The sequence below is a fragment of the Hyaena hyaena genome, unplaced genomic scaffold (genome assembly GCF_003009895.1).
Source record: "Hyaena hyaena isolate Hyena2069 unplaced genomic scaffold, ASM300989v1 scaffold_315, whole genome shotgun sequence".
In the NCBI taxonomy this organism is placed as follows: domain Eukaryota; kingdom Metazoa; phylum Chordata; class Mammalia; order Carnivora; family Hyaenidae; genus Hyaena; species Hyaena hyaena.
In genome coordinates, this window is record NW_024080948.1 from 748,167 (window position 1) to 770,369 (window position 22,203).

Sequence of the window (22,203 nt, forward strand, 5' to 3'; positions counted from 1 at the left end):
ATTAAATATGAATAATATACTAGCTTCTAGGGATATACTGTAAACAAGACGGACAAGTTTCCTCATTGAAAAACATGACCTTAGAACTTCAGAATTAGAAGGGGCTTGTGAGGACAGCTTATTCAACCCTCTGTTTGTATGTGAATCTCCTATTCAGTATTAGGTGGCTCTGCAGCTGCTTCTTGAACATCACCTGCTACTTAGAAATGGCTTTTTTTCCCTCTCCCACCAAACAACTTTTATTTCTATGTATTTCAGAAATACTGGCAGGAACTACCTAATTAGAACCAGAGGTTTAGCAACATTTATGAATCCCTTATGGACTAATTTATCTCCTGGGGATACTTTTATAATAGCACCAGCCATTTCTTTAAAGGTTGTATAACAAGCCCATCTGTAATTCTTGTAAAAAAACACCAACAATTTCTGGGCCTTTGGCTTTAGAACTGCTAATCTTACAGCCCTGGGAGGTATTGGATTTAAGGTCTTTATTGGTGAATAATAATTCTAATCTTTCCCTGAAACACTGGTATGTTTCTTCCTATCTAATAATCAGAATTATGTAACTGGTTTCCCTTTTCACTTTGTCTGCCAGGAAACTCAGAGCCAGATTTGAAGCTGATTATTACAGTGCTGTAGAAAACCCATTTGGTCTTTTTTTCCCTGGCCTTTTTTGTTTTGTTTTGTTTTATTTATGCTTTTCCTGGTCTTGATTTTTTTGTTTCTATTTTTATTTTGCTATTATTTTTTCTTATCTGTTCTCATTTGAGCTGCCTTGAATCTTCTGTAGAAGCAGGATAGAAATAAATAAAATAATAATCTATTTTGACTATATAAGATTTCCCTAATCAGCATTTTAAATTCATTTCTCAGGGGCGCCTGGGTGGCTCAGTCGGTTAAGCATCCAAATTAGGCTCAGGTCAAAATATCACAGTTAGTGGGTTCGAGCCCCGAGACGGGCTCTGTGCTGACAGCAAGCTCAGAGCCTGGAGCCTGCTTCAGATTCTGTGTCTCCCTCTCTCTCTGACCCTCCCCTGCTCACACTGTCTCTCTCTCTCTCTCTCTCAGAAATAAATACAACATTAAAAAATTTAAAAAATCAGTAAATTCATTTCTCAGTCCATTCCTTCCCATCTCAAGAAAAGACTAGGTTTTTGAGCTTAATTTCTTCCCAGTAGAAGTTCAAGATGTCCTATGAAGTTCTGTGACAACCAGCTCATTGAATTCAGCAGACATTTACCCTTTACTTGGGATCTGGCTTGACTACCCAGAGGGCTAAACCGAAGCAACTCTGACATCTCAGAAGAAAGGGGGGTTAACCTGTGTCAGAGCTTAGGAGCCCAATTGAGGAAAAATTACCTCCTGGTTTTCAGAGACAACTGTAGCCATTCCTAAAATATCTGGCTCTGTAGGAGTTGGTAAGATTTTATCATTTATGAAATCTGAAATAATAGAGAGAACATAGGCTTTAGAGCCAGAAGGTCCTGATTTTGAATGTATTTATTAACTTGTGAAACCTTGGGCAAATTACTTAACCACTGAGTCTCAGTTTCCTCTTGGAGGAATAATGGTATCACTAGTTTACTGGATCTTTGTGATGATATACCACAGAGCATGGAACAGGCAGTGAATGTTCTGTATGTTCACTGGTACCAACACCATTTCATTCTCTTTACTTAAGAGACCTCATTTCTAAGAAGTTGCCTTCCCTTAAGTATGGTTTTAGTAAATCTCTTGAATTGCCTGCCTGTGGTGGCCAGGACTCCCTGGTCCTTTGACTGGACTTACTGATGCCAATTTTGTATGTTTTTCCCCCCAGCTATCTCTTAAATCCCTACACGGTCTTGTCTTGTGTTGCAAAGTCTACCTGTGCCATCAATAACACCCTCATTGCCTTCTTCATTTTGACCACCATAAAAGGTAAGCTCCCAAAAGAAAGCTCAAAGCTCAGTCCCTGACTTGATTTGTTTAGGATTTTGTAACACTTCTGCTGTGGATTAAAGAAAAAAACAATCCAACACTTAAGAATATTTTTTTAATTACACAAGTAATACAAGGTTATTACAGGAAATTTAGATAAGCTAAGAGAAAAAAATTAAAAGATGCTGAAATTCTACTAATCAGAGAGTTACTGTTAACAGAGTTGGAAAAAAAAAACAAACAGTGGGGCACCTGGCTGGCTCAGTTGGAAAAGCATAGGACTCTTGATCTTGGGGTCCTGAATTTGAGCCCCACGTTGGGTATAGAGATTACTTTAAAAAATAAACAAATAAACTTGAAAAAAACAAACAAACAAAAACTGGAAAAAAGCTTATAATGAGAATAGCAACCCTCTGCTTCTCCTCCCATGGCTTTTGCTGGTATTTACTTCCATATTTATTTATTTATTTTTTTCAAAACATTTTTAATGTTTATTGATTTCATTTTGAGAGAGAGAGAGAGTGAGCAAGCAAGTGAGCAAGCAGGGAAAGGGCAGAGAGATGGAGAAAGAGAGAATCTTAAGCAGACTCCATGCTGCCAGCACAGAGCCTGATGTGGGGCTCAAATCCATGAACAGTGAGATGAGGACCTGAGCTGAAACCAAGAGTTGAAGGCCTAACCAACTGAGCTACCTGGGCACCCTACTTCCATATTTCTAAGTAAGATCTCATACTGCTATTTCATGAATTATATGTTTTAGACATTATCTATTGTACTTCCCATATGGGAAATAAAAATTCAGCTCTTTTGTATCATATCTTCATTTCCCCCTTACAACTAATTTTCCTAGAGAAGTTATATCACAGTTTTGATTAAATCAGTAGTTGGTACCTATATTTTATGACATGGTATGTACTATTCATTTTTGGGCAAAGTAGTAACTATGACTACTTTTTCTTCCTTGTATAACCTTTTCTTCTTCCTGGGGTTAATAATTATATTTTGGGGCAGCACCTGGGTGACTCAGACAGTTAAGCATCTGACTCTTGGTTTTGGCTCAGTTCATGATCTCAGGGTTTGTGAGATTAAGCCCCACAGCAGGCTCTGTGCTGACAGTGCAGAGCCTGCTTGGGATTCTCTTCTCTCTGTCCCTGTCTCTCTGCCCTTCCCCTGCCTGTGTGCATGCTCTTTCTCTCTCTCTCTCTCTTTCTCTCTCTCTCTCTCAAAATAAATAGACATTAAAAAAATAATAACCTTTTTTTGCTTAGTCTCTTTGTACCAATCTATTTTCCCCCAGTTGTTCTGCCAGATCTATCAAGTGCCTAACAATAGTTTTTTAAAAATGCTTATTTATTTTTAGAGTTTTTAAATTTATTTTTGAGAGAGAGAGAGAGAAAGGGAGAGAGAGAGAGAGAGTGTGTGTGTGTGAGCAAGCAGGGGAGGGGCAGAGAGAGGGGAGAGAGAATCCCAAGCAGTGTGTGTGTGTGTGTGTGTGTGTGTGTGTGTGTGTGAGCGAGCAAGCAGGGGAGGGGCAGAGAGAGGGGAGAGAGAGAATCCCAAGCAGTCTCCCTCACTGTCAGCACAGAGCCCAATGTGGGCTTGATCTCACAAACAGTGAGATCATGACCTGAGCTGAAATCAAGAATCGGACAGCTGACTGACTGAGCCACCTAGGTGCCCCTAAAAAATGTTTAAATACATCAGATATTCTATCAGTTCCATTATTTATCTGAAGACTTCTCTCACACATCCTCCATCCTGGCCCGATCTGCCCTGGTCACTTCCTGGGCCTGGTGCGAAGCTGTCATACTAGGACTTCCCTTTATAATTCTCCTGTGTCGTTTCCGTTCTTCCCTGGATTCCTTCTCTCCACTAATTTTTTCCTCTGTTTTGCTAAAGTATTTCCTCTAGTAGTTTCCTAAGAAAGGGTGTACAAGATTCATATTTTGAGTCATTCTTCTTCTGAACACTGTCTTTATTCTAGTTTAGCACCAAATTGATAGTTGGGGCACAGTATAGAATTCTAGACTGGGAAAACTTTTCCTTCAGGCATTGCTTCACTGTCTTCTCGCATCCTGGTTGCTATTCAGCAGTTTGATGCCTTTATATGTAACCTAACTTTTTCTGAAAGATTTAGGATCTTCTTTTTATCTTCAGTGTTTTGAAATTTTATGATGCTATGTTTTGACATGGGTCTTCTTTCATTTATTATGCTGGACACATGGTAGGCCCTTTCAGTATGGACACCAGCGTCCTTTAGTTCTAGAGGTGTTCTTGTATTATGTTTCAAATTCTTTCATCTCTGTTTTCTCTGTCCTTTTATTTGGGACATGTATTGGATATTGGCCTTTCTTGATTGAGCTAATTTGCATATATTATTTTCAGTGGACTTTCCATCTTTTTTTGCTTATTTATTTCCTTTTAGTTTTTCTGGGATACTGCTGTGTTTTTATTTATTATTTTTTATTGGTTTTTTTTTTTTTTTTTTTTGAGAGACAGACAGAAGGAGAGAGAGAGACTCCTACCCAGGCACCCCACTGCTGTGTTTTTACCTTCTAATTCTACTATTGAATTTTTAAAATTTTTTTAAGTTTATTTATTTGTTTTGAGATAGAGAGCATGAGTGAGAGAGGGGCAGAGAGAGAGAATCCCAAGTAGGTTTTGTGCTGTCAGCACAGAGCCGGATGCCGGGCTTGAATCCATGAACCATTAGATCATAACCCGCTCGAAGTCAAATGCTTACCCAACTGAGCCACCCAGGTATCTGAATTTCTAAATTTTTAAATTACATATATATATATATATATATATATACACACACACACATATACACATACATATATTTCTTTTTAATCTGTTTTTATTTTTTTATGTTTATTTTTAAATTAAACTTTTTGCCCGATGTGGGGCTCAAACTCATGACCCTGACATCAAGAGTCACATGCTTTACTGACTGAGCCAACCAGATGCCTCTAATATTTTTATTATGTTTTAAAGTTCTTTCTTCATCTCTGGTTGTTTCTTAGAAGCATCCTGTTATTATTTATTTTATCACCACAGTATCCTCTCTTATCCCTCGGAGTTTTTGTTGTTATTGTTGTTAATTTACATCAGTTTTAAGCATAGTCCCTTTGTCTTCCTGGACCCCTATCCTCCACCTGCCCTTTTTCTTTTACTGTTTGTTTTGGTCTCTGTCTTTCACATGGGAGGATTTTCTCTTATGTTTGATGCTCTTTCCTGTTTGTCTATTATTTGAAAACTGAGGCCCTAACATGTTCTTTCAAGACTCTGTGAATGGGAAAAAAAAAAAAAGACTCTGTGAATGGGCAGTAGGCTGACCTTTTTTCTTGGAAGTATCCCTAAATATCTTCATTTATAGGTTTTCCTTCCCTCTAGAATGCTTTAGTTTTTCCAAAAAGGAATCATCCAATTTTCTGCCTAAAGGTAACCAAGATTAAGTTTTCGGTGGTATGGGGGGCTTATGTGATCAATTGCTAGAGTTGAGGGAGCAGGAACAGGGGCATGACTGATTGCAATATAGAGACTTTATGTAACCTCATTACTTTTCAGCCCACACTTACCCTCAGCCCATTACTGTGCATAGTAACCTCTAGACCTGTGCCTCTTTAGTTAGTGTTTTCCGGAACTGTAGTTTCTGGGGGTAGAGCAGAAGGTAGAAAGATGGGATATGTAGGGGTAGTCCTCTGGCTGCACAGATGGGATGTGACATGGGGTTCTGACATCTGTTTCAGCTTGATTGTCATCTCTGTACCCCCACTTTCCAAGTACCTGATGCCTTCAAGGTGCTGAGTTTCTTGGAAGTTCTAGGGGGTGAGTTGGCGTGATTTTGATTGCCGTTCCTCTCTGTAGGCCATTAAACTGATTTCTTCCATGTTGCTCAGTCATTTATCTCTCTTCCACCTGTTTTCACTATTGTATTAAACTTCATTTTGCTCTAATCTCTCTTTTGTTGTTTAAGACAAGTTTTATTTCTTTATTGTCATTTTAGTGAGGTTTTGGGAGGGAGAGAGGATATACATGTGATCAATCTACCATTTTTAAATGGAATTCTATTAGCATTTGGGATATATATTTCTAGATTTTTTCCCTCATTTTTCTTTCAGATCTTTAAATATTACTGTTGTCAGTCAACTGTTGCCACAAAAATTGTTATTTAACAAATTACTCCAAAACTCAGTGGCTTAAAACAATAAACCTTTACTTGATTCATATATCTGTAAGTCAGCCAGGGGTCAGCTGATCTAAGTTAGACTTGGGTAGGCATTTTGTTGGTTTCACTGGGATTCATTCAGCACTAGTGGCTGGCTGTAGTTTGTTAACTAGGCTGGACCCTTTTAACATGTCTGTTATCCTTCTGGACCAGGGAACTAAATTGGGCATGTTCTTCTCGTAGTGATAACAGTGGCACAACTGTGAGCAAGCCCAGTCAGGCATGCATTTTTAAGTTTCTGGTTATATCACATGTGTTTTGATCCCATTGATCAAAACAGCAGGAGTGACTTCCATCTTGTCCACGATGGGAGGGCTCTGCAAAGTTCTGTGACACAGAGCTTGAACACAGAGGGGGTGGAGAATCGAGGTCAGTAGTATAGTATAATCTACTATATATGTCAATAAACATCTAGTTTTTCATTTTTTTAAACATTTTTTTTAATGTTTACTTTTGAGAAAGAGAGAGACAGTGTGTGAGCTGGGGAGGGACAAAGAGAGAGGGAGACAAGAATTCGAAGCTGGCTCCAGGCTCCTTGCCATCAGCACAGAGCCCGACATGAGGCTCAAACTCATGAACGATGAGATCGTGACCTGAGCCCATGACCTGAGCCGAAGTGGGGTGCTTAACCAACTGAGCCACCCAGGTGCCCCACCCCATCTGTCATTTTTAATGGCTACTTACTATTCCATTGTATGTATGCAATGTGTAGAAATTCTTTAGCCAACTTCTATTGTTAAAAATAGGTAATTTTTTACTTTTCAGCTTTTTAAATAATACTACAATTGATTTTCTATTGTATAGTAATTTCCACACCATGTACATTTATTTTCTTACAGTGAAGTCTTAGAAATAGAATTATTGTGTCACTGAATATATGTCTTCTTTAGGATTTCTGAAATGTATTGCTAAATTGCCTTCAAGAGTTTTACCAATTTAGGGGCGCCTGGGTGGCTTAGTCGGTTAAGCGTCCGACTTTCGCTTAGGTCATGATCTCGCGGTTCGTGGGTTCGAGCCCCGCGTCGGGCTCTGTGCTGACTGCCAGCTCGGAGCCTGGAGCCTGTTTCAGTCTGTGACTCCCTCTTTCTCTGACCCTCCCCTGCTCACGCTGTCTCTCTCTCTCTCCTAGAAATAAATAAAAAACATTAAAAAAAAAAAAAGAGTTTTACCAATTTATACTCTCACAGGAAGTATATGAGAGTCCTTATTTCATCACCTTGTTGCTGAGTAGGTTGCACACTCAGGAAATAAAGAATTAAAAGTGGTACATAGAACTTTTTACTTAGAGTTTACATACCCTTTCTAGGGTGGCATGAGAACGACTTAGGTCTTTGTAAGACGTTATTTCTCTTGCAGTAGCTGTGGGTGGTCTTTCTGTGGGCTGTTTAGTTTAACTTATTATCTATGACTAGATATTTTCTTGTTATGAAAATTGTGGTCATTTTGTCAGAAACAATGCTGAAATAGTGGACTCTGCTATCTGTGAATACTGCCTGCCTCAGTCCCTGTTTCCAGAGTGTCAGGCTCAAGTAGACTCACTGATCTAGGTGCCTGGTGTCCATTAAAGTAAAGGACTCTAGGGGTCCCTGGGTGGCTCAGTTCAACTCTTGATTTTGGCTCAGGTTATGATCCCAGGGTTGTGGGATTGAGCCCTGCGTCAGGCTCTGTGCAGAGCGTGGAGCCTGCTTGGGATTCTCTCTCTCTCTCTCTCTCTCTCTCTCTCTCTCTTTTCCTGTGCCCCAACACACCCCCTCAAAAAAATAAAATAAATAAAATAAAATAAAATAAGGACTTTGTGCTACAGCCTGGCAAAAGGGACTGAGCACCAGCCTTTGGAAATAAAGTCAAGTGCAGAGGTGCCTGGATGGTCAGTTAACCAGTTAGGCATCCAACTTCAGCTCAGGTCATGATCTTACAATCTGTGAATTCAAGCCCTGCGTCAGGCTCTGTGCTAACAGCTCAGAGCCTGTAGCCTGCTTCACATTCTGTGTGTCTTTCTCTCTGGCCCTCTTCTGCTCACACCCTGTCTCTCTGTCTCTCTCAAAAATAAACATTAAAAAAAATTTTTTAAATAGCCAAGTGTAAGATGGAAAGACTGACAACATAACCTCTGAAGTTACGTGTAATAAGAGTCTCACACAAAAATGTGAAATATGCCGTTTTAAAAAATGTCTTTTGTATGTTTCTTTAAATGAAGGGAAAGGTTTTGTTTTGGGGGATAAACATGTGAAAAAGTTACTTCTATCTGTATCCAGATTTCTGTTGGGTGAATTCATAGATACTTTTGTAATGCTATACACACAATTTCGTTTTACTTTTATCACTTATTTCATGTGAATTGTATAGCATTGGTCACATATTTGTCAGTTTCTTTAAATCTACGTTTAGTTGGTTTTTTTTGTTTTTAATTTTAGGAGTAGTTCACATACATAATTGAAGTATGTGGTAAGAATAAAAGAAATTCAAATGTATAAAATGAGGGGCTCCTGGATGGCTCAGTTGGTTAGGCATCCAACTTTGGCTTAGGTCATGATCTTGCAGTTTGTGAATTCAAGCCCTGCGTCGGGCTCTGTACTGACAGCTTGGAGCCTGGAGCCTGCTTCCGATTCTGTGTCTCCCTCTCTCTCTGCCCTTCCTGTGCTCATGTTCTGTCTCTCAATAATAAATAAACGTTAAAAAAAATGTATAAAATGAGAAGTAAAAGTCTTTCATCAGCACACCCCACCTCCTCTTCCATTTCTCAGTATATTCATTATATTCCCAGACCTTTTCCATTGTTGGCAGCTGTAAACAGAGGCCATCACAAATAATAGTCTGTTAAAATCTGTTAAAATATTCAAAGAATTTTATGTTAGTTGGGTCTCTGACACACCCTGACTCTTTGAGATAATTAATAATCTTTACTAACAGAGTATACAATGAAGTTGGTTCACTTGTAAAATCTGTAAGTCACTTTTCTACATTTCATATTTGTATCACATAATTAAATTTTAATGAGATTAGTAAAGGAATAATTCATTCTTTTTTTATTTAGAGAAGAAAATGGGAGAATTCACAAAGAAGGAGTATAAAGGACTAAAAACTATGGAAAAATACTCAACCCCATAGATGATTAATAAAAGCAAATTGAAATAACACAGGCTTATTTTTTTCCCCCTTTCAAACCGGCAAAGATTTTAGAAGATAATTCTCAGTGCTGACAAAGGTGCTATCAAATAGGCATTCTCCCACATGGCAACTTGACTTAGAAATTAGTACAGGCCTCTTGGGAAACAGTTTGGCAGTGGACTTAAAATGTTTGTACTTTTGATTTATTAATTAATTCTCCTTATGAGAACCTATCTGAAAGCAATGCAGAAATACAGGCAAAGCTTTATGATACAAAGTCATTAATTGCAAGATGATTTGTAATGACTGGAAAAAATGGAAAATACTTCAATATAGAGAAATGACTATGTAAAACATGGTTTACCCATGTAGGTAAATCAAATACAGTTTGCCCATGCATGTGGTTACAAATAATTACAAATTATAAATAATTGTAGATTATGTGAGAATACTTATCTTTTAAGGCAGAATATAAGATTGTATATTTTAATCAAATATAATCTCAACTATGTTAAAACAACAACAAAAATATATAGAAAATAGGTTCCAAAAGAGTGATGCTTGTTTCTGGAAAGTAAGCTCATGTTTCTATTTCCTTTTCATATCTGTTTTTTCCCCAAAGTTTCTTCAGTGAGCACATAATTAAAATTAATTTTACCTGACTGATAAGTTAGGGACAGTGGAAGAAAGCTTGGCAACTGTCTCCCCAGACTTCTATGGAGCTAGTGTCCCACAGAACAAAGTGGCCTCACTGGCTCTGTCCCCTTCTACTTGCTCTCGCCTGGCCTCCTTTGTGGCAACCCAGCGTTACCTGGGACACATGGAGAGCTACAGGCCAGGACAGGGCCCAGGCCATTGTGTTACGATGTCCTTTTTGGGGTGTTGGCTAGCAAGCAGACCTAAGGGCAGGGTTGATGTTATTTTAGTGGAGCAGTCTGGGTTTCACTTCAAAGGTTGGGGCTTTTGGTCAAGGGCTACTCTGCCTTTCAGTGAGCTAATTAAAATATTCCATCCCTGTGAAGTAGTCTTTATTGAGCTTTAAAAAGGAAAACAAATAGATGTTAATAGGTAGTCCTGCTTGTTCACTGTTTGTGTTTGTCAACAATAAGATGTTTCAAACTAGGATTTCTTGAGGTTTGCAGCCCAAGGACCCTTCCAGCTCTCCTTGTTCCACCAAAAGAGGCATGTGTGATAGGACTCTCTTCCGGAGGAAAAAGAAGGATCAGTACTATCAGAGGCAGTGCTTGGTGGTTAAGAGCTCAGGCTTCTCTAATGTCAGACTGATGTGGTAGCTAATCCCAGCTCCCCCACTTCCTGGCTGTATCACCTTGACCAAGTCACTGGACTGTTCTGGGCCTCATTTTCCTTATCGGTAGCATGAGGATTGAAACAGTCCCTACTTCGTACAGCAAATGTAAAGAATGAATGAAATGGTGCGTATCAAACACAGCATGGAATGGAAGAATGTACTGAGAGCTCAGTAAATGATGATGCTGGTTGTTACTCTTTATAATATCCTCTTTTGGGGTGCCTAGGTGGCTCAGTCGGTTAAGCATCCAACTTCGGCTCAGGTCATGATCTCACGGTTCGTGGGTTTGAACCCTGCATCGGGCTCTGTGCTGACAGCTAGCTCAGAGCCAGGAGCCTGTTTCAGATTCTCTGTCTCTCTCTCTCTGACCTTCCCCTGCTCACACTGTCTCTCTCTCTTTCTCTCTCAGAAAAAAAAAATTTTTTTTTAATTTAAAAAAATATCCTCTTTTTTAAAAGATCCCTCAGGATTGACAGGGGCTCGCTGAGCCTTCTGGGGCAAACTTGGAGGTTAAAATGAGAGACTCTTCCTGGAGCTCAGCCCTGGAAGAACAACTGGAGATGATGATCCTTAGGCCTGAGCCCATCCGTATGGGGTCCCTCTAAGGTAAAGCTCTGCCCATGAAGAAAGTCCTAGAGGACCCTAAGATTAAGCAACCTGGGTTTTTTATTTGTTTGTTTGTTTGTTTGTTGTCAGATCAACACAGTTTCTGCTAGTTTCTAGTCACCAGTTCTGTAGCCTTAGGCAAATCACAAAGCTTCAGGAGCTTTAGTTTGATCACGTAGATAATGTCTGCCTCATAGATTACTGGAAGAATAAACAAGAAATACAAAACACTTAGCATACTTCCTTAGCAGAGCCCATTCAACAAATAGTTGCTTGGCTTATTGTGGTTTTTTATGGTACGGGCATGGATTAAGATCAAGACGGTAACATAGTGATGCAGTTAAAGTGAGTAGGGTTTGGAATGAGACTGTCTGGGTTCAAATCCTGTTATTATTCACTAGTTTTGTGACCATGGGCAAACCACCTTTCTGTACTTCAGTATCTTTTTCTATAAAATGGGAATAGTATTAGTACCAACTCTGTAGAGTTATTGGAAGGACTAAATAACTTAATACGTGTAAACTGCATGCAGTTGTGGCTCGAGTATGTGCTCAGTAAATTATTATCATCACTGATGTGGATGGACTACTCCGAGAGAGTCTGCCCTGTTAAACGAGTGCTTGGCAATGAATTTAGTTTAGCAGACCAGGCCCCAGCATCAGCTCCTCCTTCCCAGCAATCTTGCTTGTTGGTCAGGCCTTAGTGCAACTTCCTCTTCTGAGGGAAGATGTCCCATGGGACCTTTCCACCACATTTTAGACTGTTCCACTGCCTGTCATGACCTGTCATGGTACAGGTCACTGTCCATGACCCCTCTCTGCTCATTCCACTTGCAGTCCATATCTTGAACCAGCCCCCAGACCCCCACCTCGTCTACATTCCTGCACTATCATGTAGCTCTGCTACCTATCCAGGCCCAGATTGCTTCAAGATGCAGTGTCTAGCGGCATAGCTACCCCATGTCTTGCCAAGGCTTGTCTTGTCCCCCACCCTGACACATATGGAGACTTGGAAAACATATTCAAAGCTAAATGGGTAGATATAATGAAATTCCCTGAATACTATAGCCAGTGTACATGCCCATTTGACTGATTTACTTTAATACTCCCGTCCTAAGGCCAAAGACTAGGGCTTGGACAGAAAACCTAGTATCTGAGTATCTAGGCTGTACCGGCAGATAAACAGTAGGTTATCTTTTTTTGGTAAAACTTGTAGTCCTCTTGGAATAGTTCCTCCTGGTTAGATGAACAGGATGCCCTAGGTCTTGTCCAGATAAGGCTGCAGTTTCAGGCATTATTTGAGATGTCATGTCTAGGCCTGTAGCCAGATGCTTTGGGATGATTGTGCAAGCTCAGTCCACTGTCATCTGATCCCTACCTACCTGCTTGCTGAGACTTTGTAGGTTATAACTGTTTATTGAAGTATAACACATATACAGAAAGTGCACAAATCATTAGTGTGCAGTTCCATGAATTCTCACAAAATGATGAATAATCAACACTCCAGTTAAGAAACAGAATGTTGGGGGGCGCCTGGGTGGCTCAGTCGGTTGAGCGTCCAACTTCGGCTCAGGTCATGGTCTCATGGTTCGTGGGTTCGAGTCCCGCATCAGGCTCTGTGCTGACAGCTCAGAGCCTGGAGCCTGTTTCAGATTCTGTGCCTCCCTCTCTCTCTGATGCTCCCCTGCTCATGCTGTGTGTGTGTCTCTCTCTCTCTCTCAAAAATAAATAAAATATTTAAAAAAAAAAAAAAAAGAAAGAAACAGAATGTTGGGGGTGCCTGGGTGGCTCAGTCAGTTAAGTGTCTGACTTTGGCTCAGGTCATGATCTCACAGTTTGTGAGTTCCGCTGCTTCCGGCTTGCTGCTGTCATCTCAGAGCCTGGAGCCTACTTCAGATTCTGTGTGTGTCTCTCTCTCTGCCTCTCCCCCACGTGCACTGTGCCTCTCTCATGTTCTTAAAAATAAATAAACATTAAAAAACATTTTTTTAAAGAAACAGGGTGCAGGGTTGCAGGGTGCCTGGGTGGCTCAGTTGGTTGAGCATCCAACTCTTGATTTTGGCTCAGGTCATAATCTTGCAGTTTCATGGGTTTGAGCCCGACATCCTGTCAGCACAGAGCCTGCTTGAAATTTTCTCACTGACTCCCTCTCTCTCTCACTCACTCTCTCTCATAAATAAATAAAAATTTTAAAAAAGAAATAATATTAGCAACACCCACAAGAGCCCCTTTTGTGCCCTCTTCCAGACATTCTTCCCAACTCTCACCCTGTTTGCCCATCAGGCTAATGACAGTTCCCTCCATGCTCAGTGCACCCTTCTGTCATCCGTCACCTCCTGCCTGTGCACATACTGTTCCCTCTTGAACTGCCGGGCCTTACCTAAACACTGTTCACAACTTAGGTGTCATTCCTCTGATGGGCTAGCTTCATACTTTTCTCCCTCTACATTTTGCCACTGGTTACTGGGAGCTCCCCGAGGACAGAGACTGTCTCAGTCACCAGTTTCCCTGGCACCCAACATAGGCTTGGCATGGAGTAGGCACTCCAGAGATGTTTGCATATTGAATAGTTTGTCTAAAATATTTGAAGTCAACTTTTCCTTTTGGTTAAGCATCCCATTTTGATTTCAGCTCAGGTCGTGATCTCATGGTTCATGGGATCAAGCCCCACTTTGGGCTCTGCACTGACAGCTTGGAGCCTGCTTGGGATTCTCTCTCTCTGCCCCTCCCCTGCTCATTCTTTTTATCTCTCTCTCTCAAAATAAATAAATGAACTTAAAGAAAAAAACAGTTGCATGCTCTACTGACTGAGCTAGGCAGGCACCCCACATTTTACTTTTCTTTATCTTTCTTGATCTTGCTCCAAGTACATATCATCATCCTTCTGCTTTCCTAATTTACCCACCATGCCCCTTCTAGACTTTTTTCAAAACATATCAGCCCTGTCTGAGTCTCTCATGTGTCTTCATACTCGCCCTCGCTTTTTCTCAGACTCTGTATATGCCCCATCCACACCTACCCCAGCATTCTATACACCAGGCTCCTAACTGTTGTAATGCCGTATTTCTGCCCCTGGACCACAGGCCTCTGCCATCCAATAGTTTACTCCACAAGGAGCATTCTCTGTGCCCAGCCTCCTGTCCCGAGTCCTCAACTTCTATTCAGCAAGCTCCGTTGTTTTCAAGAATCGGGTTTCTTTTGTGCTTTGCCCATATGTCATTACCTGTGTTTTACACTTCCTAAGTTCTCCTTCCTCAAGAACACTGGTTTCCACTAGACTTATAGGGGTGCTCATTTAGCAATATATACAAATATCAAATCATTATGCTGTACACCTGAAACTTATACAGTGTTATATGTCAGTTATATCTCAATAAAAAAGAAACACTGATTTTCTTGAATGTGCTTGGATTTTCAAAGGGATTCATCTGTATCACTGAATGATATTCATTCATTCATCAGGTGTGTCAGGCACTTTGCTAGATGCTGGAGATTCAAAGTGAAGAGGGGTTTTTCACCCTTGGGAAATTCATAGACAAATGGGGAGAGAGCAACATTAGCAAATTATTATAAAGATGGTATCAGTGTTGAATGAGGGTATTGAATGAATTAAGAGAAAAGGCACTGGAATCATCTGAGTGATTCTATTACTTAAAATGATATGTTACTTAACTTTCTGTTTCTGTATCTTGATTTCTTTGCCTGTAAAAATAGAGCTTCCACAAGGTTATTGTGCTGTTTACTGAGGGCTTTTATGTTGTTGTTGTGAGTCCAGCACTGTTCTGGATACAGAGGAGAGGTGCCTGACACCTAGTAAGTGACCACCGTTAGCTGTAATCACTATTGTTACCATCTCTGCTTAGGCCTCTTAGAGGAAGTGACATTTTAATTGTCCACTGGGGATGGGTCTGTACTAGAAGGAGGGTAGGGAAGGACAGCTTGGGCAGAAGCAATAGGCTGAGAACAGACACAGGAATGAAAAATGGTGTTTTCAGAAATTGGGGAACAGTCCAGAGTAGCTGGAGGGTGGGGTGTGTGTAGGAGAACAGTGAGAGGTGGTAAAGCTGGAGAAATAAGACCCAGATCGTGAAGGGCCTTGTTTGCAGTTGGAGTTTGGACTTAATCCAATAGATGAAATAGAACCATCAGAAATGTTTAAAGAGAGGCCTGTCACAATCTAATCTGTTTTAGAAGGATCCTTTTGGTACTTCTCTGGAGAACTAGAAGGGAGGAGACTAGGGAGACCACTGGGGAGGAGAAGGAAGAGGCTGCTGAAAACTCATGGCAACAATAAGAGCAGGAACTGCAATGGTAGATGTTCCAGAGGTCGACCAGCAGGACATGATGACTGGTGGAAGGAGTGTGAGCGTGGGAGGGGTGAAGGATCACTGCAGTAACGAGGGACATGTTGATTCTACTCACTGGTAGAGAATAGCAGAAGGAACAGGTTTTTCCTTCCTATTGATTTCATCTAAGGAAGGAAGACTGCTTCTTCCTGATCCAGGGAGCAAGTCTCTGAAACTCATGAGTCTGTTCTATGATGCTATGAGACTTTTCTTCTCTCTTGGCCCTTATAGATAGTCAGCTGCTTCAGACAAGTAATTACTGAGCTCAGGCAATCAGGGTAGGAGGTGGCTGTGTTTATTTCACTCCCTGGTGTCATGTGTTTGTTTTCACATTTGTAAGAATGGATAGAGTTAGAACATTAGCCTCCCTCCTCAGGCCTCTTTCTCTTGCACCCCAGTCTCTGTAGAAAGTCATGTTAAATTTAAAGTTCTTTTCCATTTTTCCCCTCCCTTAGCTGGTTTCCCACACAATGCCATTCAGATTTTTGGCCAAGTCAGAGAATCCTGAGCCCACCTTAGCTGTCAGACTCCAGAACAGCACCTTCCCCATCACTGCCATCTCCCTATCTCAGAATTGACCTGGTTCTGGTTCTAGGTGTCGGCAGCTCAGCAGGAATGTGGGGGCCTCTGCTGGTGGCACAGCTTGGCTGGGCATGATCCTGTCCCTGCTCAGTCATGTTTATAAGTACCCTGGACACAAGACATCATGCCCGGCACTGATCAGCAGTGCAAAACAGCTCAGCCCTTAGAATTCTGTCCTTGGTCCTTCACTTCCAGCTTCCTCCATTTTCTGCCCTCCTGCCACTTTCTTTCAACCAGGAATTGTTCCTAGCTAATGAGTTTCCTTGGTTTCAGGGATGGAGCCCTCAAAAAGTTCTCTTCTCTCCAATCACTCTCCTGTAAAGTAGTAACATTCATAACTCTCTTCTTCCAAGGTGCCTCTTAGATGTTTCAAGGAAATAGACTACTTTGGTAGGCAAAAAATCCTATGGATCATCTCCTTCTGTTTGTTTCTGGAGGTGGTTTGGCAGAGGATAAAACTCCTCAAACTAAGTGGAGTTACTAGTTCTTCCTTTAATGAAACACCATTGAGAGGATATGTTATTTCCGGTAAACAGTTGACCCCACACTAATGAGAGTGACCAAGAGTCCTGTCAATTATGAAACATCATTGTTATAAGATACCAGCCTCCGACTATCAAACACTCTCCTGATTTCTGGGCTACTTTGAAACCTCTGTTACTAACTTGGGTTCTCTAGCCTTGGTTTTAGGGTACTCCGTTGTCTAAAATACCTGAAAGAGAATAGCTTTGTTTTTCTAAAAAAGAAATCAGTTTTTTCTTATGACAAAAACAAAGCATGTTCATTATAGAAAACTTATAGGGGCACCTGGGTGGCTCAGTCTGTTAAACGTCAGACTGTGACTCAGGGCATGATCTCATGGTTCATAGGTTCAAACCCCACATTAGGCTCTGTGCTGACAGATTCTGTGTCTCCTGCTCTCTCTGCCCCTCCCCCACTTGTCCTCTATCTCTCTCTGTCTCTCACAAGTAAATAAAACATTAAAAAAAATTTTTTTAAAGAAAACTTAGAAAATACAAAGAAGCAAAAAATTAAAAAAAATATATTTGTAATCCAACCACTGAGAAAAAAATCCCTGCGAACTTTGGGTCTCATCTTTTAGTCTTTTTTTTAAATTTATTTATGCATGTGGTTTTATTTTTTTAAGTTTATTTATATTTATTTTGAGAGAACATGCACACAAGGGAGGGGCAGAAAGAGAGAGGGAGAGAGAGAATCCCAAGCAGGCCCTGTGCTATTCGCACAGAGCCCAGTGCAGGGCTTGAGCCCATGAATTGCAAGATCATGACCTGAGCTGAAATCAAGAGTCAGACACTTAACTGAGCCACTCGTAGGCACTCCCTGCATGTTTACTTTTAAAAGAGATCATAGTACATATCTCTTTCGTAACTTTCAGTTAATAGGATTTTATAAATATCTTTCTATGTCATTGCAAATTTGTTATAACATCATATTTAATAATTCCATAGTGGGCCATTTTATGTAGGGAATGTGGAAATTATTAATAAAAATTAATATACTCTAATATAACATATGACCTGAAGATAGTACATAAGGAAAGAGTATTGTAAAATAGGGATGGGTTTTGGGGTGCCTGGGTGGCTTAGTCGGTTAAGCGTCCGACTTTCGCTTAGGTCATGATCTCGCGGTTCGTGGGTTCGGGCCCCGCGTCGAGCTCTGTGCTGACTGCCAGCTCAGAGCCTGGAGCCTGTTTCAGTCTGTGACTCCCTCTCTCTCTGACCCTCCCCTGCTCACGCTGTCTCTCTCTCTCTCTCTCTCCTAGAAATAAATAAAAATATAAAAAAAATAAAAACAAAAAAATAAAATAAAATAAAAAAACTAAAATAAAGAAAAAGAGGCGGTTAGACCTAGTTTCAGTTCCTGATTCTGCCATCCTTTATCTGTGTTACTTTGGGCCTTTTAGTTAATCTTCCTAAAAAACATTCCTCATCTCAAAAAATGAATAAANCAGCTCAGAGCCTGGAGCCTGTTTCAGTCTGTGACTCCCTCTCCCTCTGACCCTCCCCGGCTCACACTGTCTCTCTCTCTCTCTCTCTCCTAGAAATAAATTAAAAAAAAAACTAAAAAATTTAAAAAAATAAAATAAAATAAAATAGGGATGGATTTCATAGCTCTGAATCGCTTAAGCAATAATTGTGGGCTTAGTTGATAAATTAAATTGGACATGGATGTTAATAGACTTGATCCCTTTATTCATCTTTAGGCCAGCCAGAGTTTTGTGAAATCTTTCTTGGTCTGAAAATTTTACAGGAAACTTACTTGAGGGCTCTCAGTTTGCTAAAGGTAAATGGTTTTGAGTTCCTAGGTTTCCTTTCATGGGAAATCAATCTGTGAGTTTGCATAGCACCTTGTGCACCAGGAGACATTTGACAAGAGTTTATTTGACCAGTTACAGAAAGTTTCTTGCTTCTGAGACTTGATAAGTCTAATCCTGACTGATAAAGCTGGATTATTCCATATATTTTTTTCTTTTTACAGGTAGTGCCTTCCTCAGTGCTATTTTTCTTGCCTTAGCAACATACCAGTCTCTGTACCCGCTCACCTTGTTTGTTCCAGGACTCCTCTATCTCCTGCAGGTAAGCACTTGCTGGTCAGAAGCCAACACTCAAGTGACATTTAATACATGGCCCAGTCACTGCCTGGGGCAGCGAAGGGCATGGCTCAATAAAGGCAATGGGACGGGGTCCCTATCTCACATCTACTTGCTTCTACTTGAAAACACAAACAAAAAAACTTGACTAACTTTAAACAAAATGGGCCTAGTGACCATTAAGTTCTAATTATGCATATCATTGCAAATGTTTAAGTTTATTTTATTTTATGTGTGTAGTTGGAATCGACCAACCATCTTTCATTTTCCCTCTTCCATCTAATATTCATAGACCCCTCTCTGAGCTCATGTTTAAAAAACTTTTCTGTATAACAACACTCATCTTGTAAGGTTCTTGTAGGGATTAAACGTTGTGGGTGTACCTAATAAAGTACTGGGACCATGGTGAGTGATCAGTAAATATTAATTGAAGAATACAGATTGCTGATATTTACTGAGAACTTACTATGTCCAGCACTATACTGAGGCACTCTGCAGGCACCATTTCACTTCAACCTCATAAGAACTTTTGAGGTAGGTCATATTATTAGCCATGTATTAGTCTAATATTAGCCATAATACACCCATGAATTGCAACTGGAATATTGTCAGCATAGTCACTTGCCTAAGGTGACATGGCCAGCAAGTGACAGTGCTGAGATATGAACTCAGGAAGCCTGTTGCAAGAGCTTGCCCTCTAACTGTCTGCCTTTTTCACACCAATGAGAATACACACATCTCCTCAAGAGCAGGTAACCAATTGCAGGTCCTACATGGTCCAAATCCATTTTTAGGAGAGAAATGTTTCTTGAAAGTATAGAGAGGCCAGTGCCACAATTCAAACCAAGAAATGTCTGATTTCAGAGCCTTTGTTCTTAATTATCAACACTGTTGCTGGGGTGCCTGGTGGGTCAGCCAGTTAAGCGTCCAACTCTTGATTTCCGCACAAGTCATGATGATCTCATGGTTCATGAGTTTGAGCCCCATGTTGGGCTCTGTGCTGATGGTATAGAGGTATGGAGTCTGCTTGGGATTCTCTCCTCCTCTCTCTCTCTGCCCCACACCCTCTCTATCTCAAAATAAATAAATAAACTTAAAAAAAAACAAAACACTGTTGCTAAAACTGAGTGTATTCCTCCATTTATTGAAATAGGCTATATGCTTGTCATTTTAAGTGACTTCATAGTATGTCTTTGTGTTGATGTACACAGTGATTCATGATTAGCTTGGTCTTCATCCTGTTTGGGGAATTTGAGGTATGCCCTGATTGTCATTGATATAAATAGTATAGAAATTTAGTTTTCTTTGAGTTATTTCCTTAAAGTATGTACCTCCAGCTGACTCACTGGACCCACAGGTGTGAGAAGTTTCATAGTCCTTATTATGCAAGGCCAGAGTGTTTACCAAAAAACCTGAGCCAATTTGCAGTGCCACAGAAAGTGTCTAGAGTGCAATGAACCACGGGCGCCTGGTTGGCTTAGTTGGTAGAGGATGCAACTCTGAATCTCAAGGTTGGAAGTTTGAGCCCCATGTTGTGTGTAAAGATTACTTTCAAATAAAATCTTTAAAAACAATAAAACAAAGTGCAGTGAACCATTTCCTCCCAGGCTGCCAGCACTGGCTTTTCAAATTTGAGTTATGATTGCTAGTCTGATAGATGTATCATCACACTGTGATTTTGCTTTGATTCTCTTTCTAGATTCTTGTTGAATCCAGGAATTTTTCTACATAACAGTATACTGTTTGCATGTCCTTTATTACTTCATATTTGCAGTTCATTCTCTAGAAAGTCTGAGCACTAAGAGGAATGCATACAACCACATGGGCTCAGTTCCACAACCCTGAGATCATGACTGGAGCCAAAATCAAGAGTCAGGTACTAAACCGACTGAGCCACCCAGGTGCCCCAGTGAAGCTTTTTTACAATAAACAAGGAACAACTAAAGGAGGAGAGAGTTGGGACTTAATGACCTTCTAGAATGATTTGTGTGAACTGCTTTGTGCTTGCTTGCTAGTGAATATTTGTTTAATAAATTTTGTTAAGTTATGCCAGAATCTAGTCTGGAACTTGCTTTCTTTGCAGCAAGATTATAGAATGAGAGCTAGGGGCGCCTGGGTGGCTTAGTCGGTTGGGCGTCCGACTTTCACTTGGGTCATGATCTCACGGTTCGTGGGTTCGAGCCCCGCGTCGGGCTCTGTGCTGACTGCCAGCTCAGAGCCTGGAGCCTGTTTCAGAGTCTGTATCTCCCTCTCTCTCTGACCCTCCCCTGCTCACGCTGTCTCTCTCTCTCTCCTAGAAATAAATAAAAATACTTAAAAAAAAAAAAAATAGAATGAGAGCTAGCCCTCAACCCCCTGACTTCTTTCACTTCTTTCTTTTTTTCTTTTTAAATTCTTTTTAAATTTTATTCATTTGAGAGAGAGAGAGGGAGAGCACAAAGTGAGGGAGGGTCAGAGAGAGGGAGAGACAGAATTCGAAGCAGGATCCAGGCTCTGAGTTGTCAGCACAGAGCCCGATGTGGGGCTCGAACCCTCGAACCGTGAGATCATGACCTGAGCCAAAGTCAGACACCTAACCGTGTGACCCACCCCAGATGCCCCTTCTTTCACGTCTTTCAAGGCAACTGGTAAAGAACCTGAATTGCATACTTTAAAATAGTTAAACATGTGGTATGTGAATTTCACCTCAAGAAAGAAAAATCCGGGGCGCCTGGGTGGCTTAGTCGGTTAAGCATCTGACTTTCGCTTAGGTCATGATCTCGTGGTTCGTGGGTTCGAGCCCCACATCAGGCTCTGTGCTGACTGCCAGCTCAGAGCCTGGAGCCTGTTTCAGTCTGTGAGTCCCTCTCTCTCTGACCCTCCCCTGCTCACGCTGTTTCTCTCTCTCTCCTAGAAATAAAAAAAAAATAGAAAGAAAAATCCAATACTAATATTAGCTTTTTGGTCAAATTTTTCTAGCTTTGACCATTGGGGGCTCTGTTAGATTGGCATTTGTGTTCTTTTGACAGCCTTGTCTTCTTGAGCTTTTCTTTTGTTTCTTTCTGGTCCCACAAGATGTTCCAGGTTCATCTTGTATTTTACGTGATCCAGCCCTGGAATCAACTACTTCTTCAAGGACTCTTGGTTGCCTTTATTGGTGAAAGCTATTGAGAAACCAAGGGTTATAGGTCCGCTTATTGTTATCAGGGCAGCATTGCTTCTAGCAGACAGCTGTGAAGGACATGCATGTACACTAACCCTGCCCCTACATCTGTAATTCTTTTTCTGTCTCTTCATACTAATACCTGTTTATACTGATACCTATGATTCCAGTTTGACACCACAGGGTTCACTTTAGTCTCTCCCTTGTCCTTGTGTATAATTTCTTCCTCTAATGGTTGGAAGCCCAACTTTCATTATCTGCAGTATATTTGCTAATATGTTCCATTCTAAAATATACATAGAATGGTTCTAGAATTTCTGTGAGAAGTACTCAGGTCAGAAATCTATGT

General features: G+C 40.7%; 1 protein-coding gene across 2 annotated transcripts in view; it reads left to right on the plus strand.

The window, feature by feature from the left end:
• PIGU (phosphatidylinositol glycan anchor biosynthesis class U) overlaps positions 1-22,203 on the plus strand; it is an 84,138-nt gene that overhangs the window by 33,133 nt on the left and 28,802 nt on the right. For both annotated transcript variants that reach the window (XM_039248717.1, XM_039248718.1), the window contains exons 6-7: positions 1,820-1,920; positions 18,601-18,698. In XM_039248717.1, the coding sequence (XP_039104648.1) occupies positions 1,820-1,920; positions 18,601-18,698 (199 nt within the window). The remainder of the gene's footprint in view (positions 1-1,819; positions 1,921-18,600; positions 18,699-22,203) is intronic.